The 2,825-nt window shown below is 37.4% G+C and overlaps 1 protein-coding gene across 1 annotated transcript; it reads left to right on the top strand.

The window, feature by feature from the left end:
• Nucleotides 1-202: 202 nt before the first annotated feature.
• LOC137834413 (uncharacterized) lies at nt 203-998 on the top strand. The gene is made up of 2 exons (XM_068642469.1): nt 203-437; nt 481-998. The coding sequence occupies exons 1-2, from the start codon at nt 203-205 to the stop codon at nt 996-998; spliced, it is 753 nt and encodes a 250-aa protein (XP_068498570.1).
• Nucleotides 999-2,825: the final 1,827 nt, after the last annotated feature.

The raw sequence follows: 2,825 nt of genomic DNA, 5'->3' as shown, positions 1-2,825 counted from the left end.
AAATTAATTAGTTCTATTTTAACTACTGGTTTGTTACCAGATTTCTTTCCTGTTTTTTAGAACAATCTTTGTTTATTCTGTGTATAAATACATAGCTTTCCAGCTTTAATAAATTATCTCAGTTGATCAATCAAACATTATTTTTTATGAAACTAACAAATTGGTATCAGAACTCTCTTCTTAAGTGATCTGTGAGGTCAAAATGGAAGGAGAATCAAGTTTTTCAGTTGTTGCACCACCAGTCTTCGATGGAGACAATTATCAAATGTGGGCAGTTCGTATGGAGACTTATCTGGAGGCTTTGGATCTTTGGGAAGCAGTAGAAGAGGATTACGAAGTCCCTCCACTTCCAGCAAATCCTACTGTTGCACAAATCAAAGCACAGAAGGAGAAAAAAAAACAGAAAATCAAAGGCAAAAGCTTGCCTATTTGCAGTTGTATCTCAAATGATCTTCACACGAATAATGTCCCTCAGAACAGCAAAGGAAATTTGGGATTACCTCAAGGGTGAATTTGTAGAAGATGAGAGGATTCGTGGAATAAAAGTCTTGAATTTGATTCGGGATTTCGAGTTGCAGAAGATGAAGGAGTCTGAGTCAGTGAAGGAGTACTCTGACAGACTTCTCAACATTGCTAATAAGGTGAGATTACTTGGTTTTGTGTTTAATGACTCTAGGATTGTTGAAAAGTTGCTGGTCACTGTTCCCGAGAAGTTTGAAGCCACCATTACTACTCTGAAGAACACCAAAGACCAGTCAAAAATTTATCTTACAAAACTCTTGAATGCTTTACAAGCACAAGAGCAAAGAAGGTTTATGAGGCAGGAAGGGGTGATTGAAGGAGCTTTACCTGTCAAGCATCAAGACAACAACAGGTACAAAAAGAAGAAAAACTTCAAAAAGGAAGGAGGTTCCAAAAAATCCTACCCACCTTGCTGCCATTGTGAGAAGAAAGGTCATCCACCATACAAGTGTTGGAGAAGACCCGATGCCAAATGATCCAAATGCAATCAACTTGAACATGAAGTTGTGATCTGCAAAGTCAAAGGTCAGGTGCAAGAAGTAGATGCACAGGTTGTTGGTCAAGAAGAAGATCAATTGTTCGTGGTCACTTGTTTCTCAAGTAGAGAATCAAGTGAGAGCTAGTTGATTGACAGTGGGTGTACAAATCATATGACATATGACAAGGAGCTTTTCGAAGAATTAAAAAACACTGAAGTTAAGAGAGTGAGAATTGGAAATGGTGAACTCTTGGAAGTCAAGGGAAAAGACGCAGTAGCTATAGCAAGCTATAAATGTACAAAATTTATTTCAGATGTTTTATTTGTACCTAAAATTGATCAAAATCTCTTAAGTGTTGGTCAGCTACTCGATAAAGGCTATAAAGTGTTGTTTGAGAATAAACAGTGCTTGATTAGAGATGCTAGTGGCAAAGACTTGTTCAATGTCAAAATGAAAGGAAAAAGCTTTACTTTAAATCCAATGGAGAAAGAACAAATGGCTTTAAAGTCCAAAGCTAGTGCCACTGAAATAGGCACAAAAGACTTGGGCACTTTCATCATTAAGGATTGTTTCAGATGCAATCAAAGAAGTTGGTTGAAGGACTCGCAAACATTGATGATAATATTCCTCCTTGTCATGCCTGCAATTTTGGGAAGCAACACAGGCAACCTTTCCCTAAACAAGCTTGGAGAGCCTCGAAAAAGCTACAGCTGGTGCACACTAATCTGTGTGGTCCTCAGAGAACACCTTCATTAAATGGTAACCTATACTACATTATTTTTATTGATGATCTAACAAGAATGTGCTGGATTTTCATGTTGAAACAAAAGTCAGAGGTTCCCAGTATATTCTGGAAATTCAAAACCAGAGTTGAAAATGAAAGTGGATGCTCAATTCAGATTATAAGGTCTGACAATGGCAAGGAATACACCTCTGATGATTTCAACAAATTTTGTGAAGAAGCTGGAATTCAACATCAATTAACAACACCATATACTCCTCAACAAAATGGTGTCAGTGAAAGGAAGAGCAAATTCATTATGGAGATGACAAGGTGTATGCTCCATGAAAATAATCTTCTAAAAAGGTTTTGGGGGGAGGCAACAAACACTGTTGTATTCCTACAAAATCGAATTTCTACAAAAGTCTTGAAAGATCTGACACCATATGAAGCTTGGTATGGCTACAAACCTTTTTTAAAATTTCTCAGAATATTTGGCTGTCTTTGCTTCACTTATATTCCACAAGTCAAGCGTGATAAGCTTGATAAAAAAGGCAGAAGCAGGCATCTTTGTTGGATATAGCACTGTATCCAAAGCTTACAAAATTTTCCAGCCACAAACTAGTCGTGTGATTGTAAGCAGAGATGTTCATTTTGTTGAAAATGAGCAATGAGATTGGGAAAGTTCAACTAAGGTGAATCAAAGTCCAAATGCTACAAACAGTTCAACCCTTGGGAGCATGACAGAAGAATCTGAAGATGATGGACAAGATGCTGCAGTTGATGATGCACCTATCAGAGGAACAAAACTGTTGTCTGACATCTATCAAAGGTGCAATGTAGTTGTTTGTGAGCCTGCAGGATTTCACGATGCAAAAAATAGTCAACACTGGATGGCTGCAATGCAGGAGGAGCTTTTTATGATTGAGAAAAATAAAACTTGAGAATTGGTTGATTGACCTCCAAACAGAAAAATAATTGGAGTAAGATGGGTTTTCAGAACCAAGCTAAGTCCTGATGGTTCTATCAACAAATTCAAAGCAAGACTTGTTGTGAAAGGATATGCACAAGTTTTTGGTGTTGATTATTCAGAGATATTTGCA

Source organism: Phaseolus vulgaris, chromosome 5, assembly GCF_000499845.2.
Source record: "Phaseolus vulgaris cultivar G19833 chromosome 5, P. vulgaris v2.0, whole genome shotgun sequence".
Classification (NCBI taxonomy): domain Eukaryota; kingdom Viridiplantae; phylum Streptophyta; class Magnoliopsida; order Fabales; family Fabaceae; genus Phaseolus; species Phaseolus vulgaris.
The sequence above is the reverse complement of the archived record's forward strand: the minus strand, read 5'-3'. Positions and strand labels throughout refer to the sequence as shown.

Bases quoted from the DNA above. Each gene is read 5' to 3' on its own strand.
- LOC137834413 (XM_068642469.1), top strand. From the start codon at position 203: ATGGAAGGAGAATCAAGTTTTTCAGTTGTTGCACCACCAGTCTTCGAT. The intron at 438-480 runs GTATCTCAAATG...CCCTCAGAACAG, and splicing joins AAGCTTGCCTATTTGCAGTT to CAAAGGAAATTTGGGATTAC.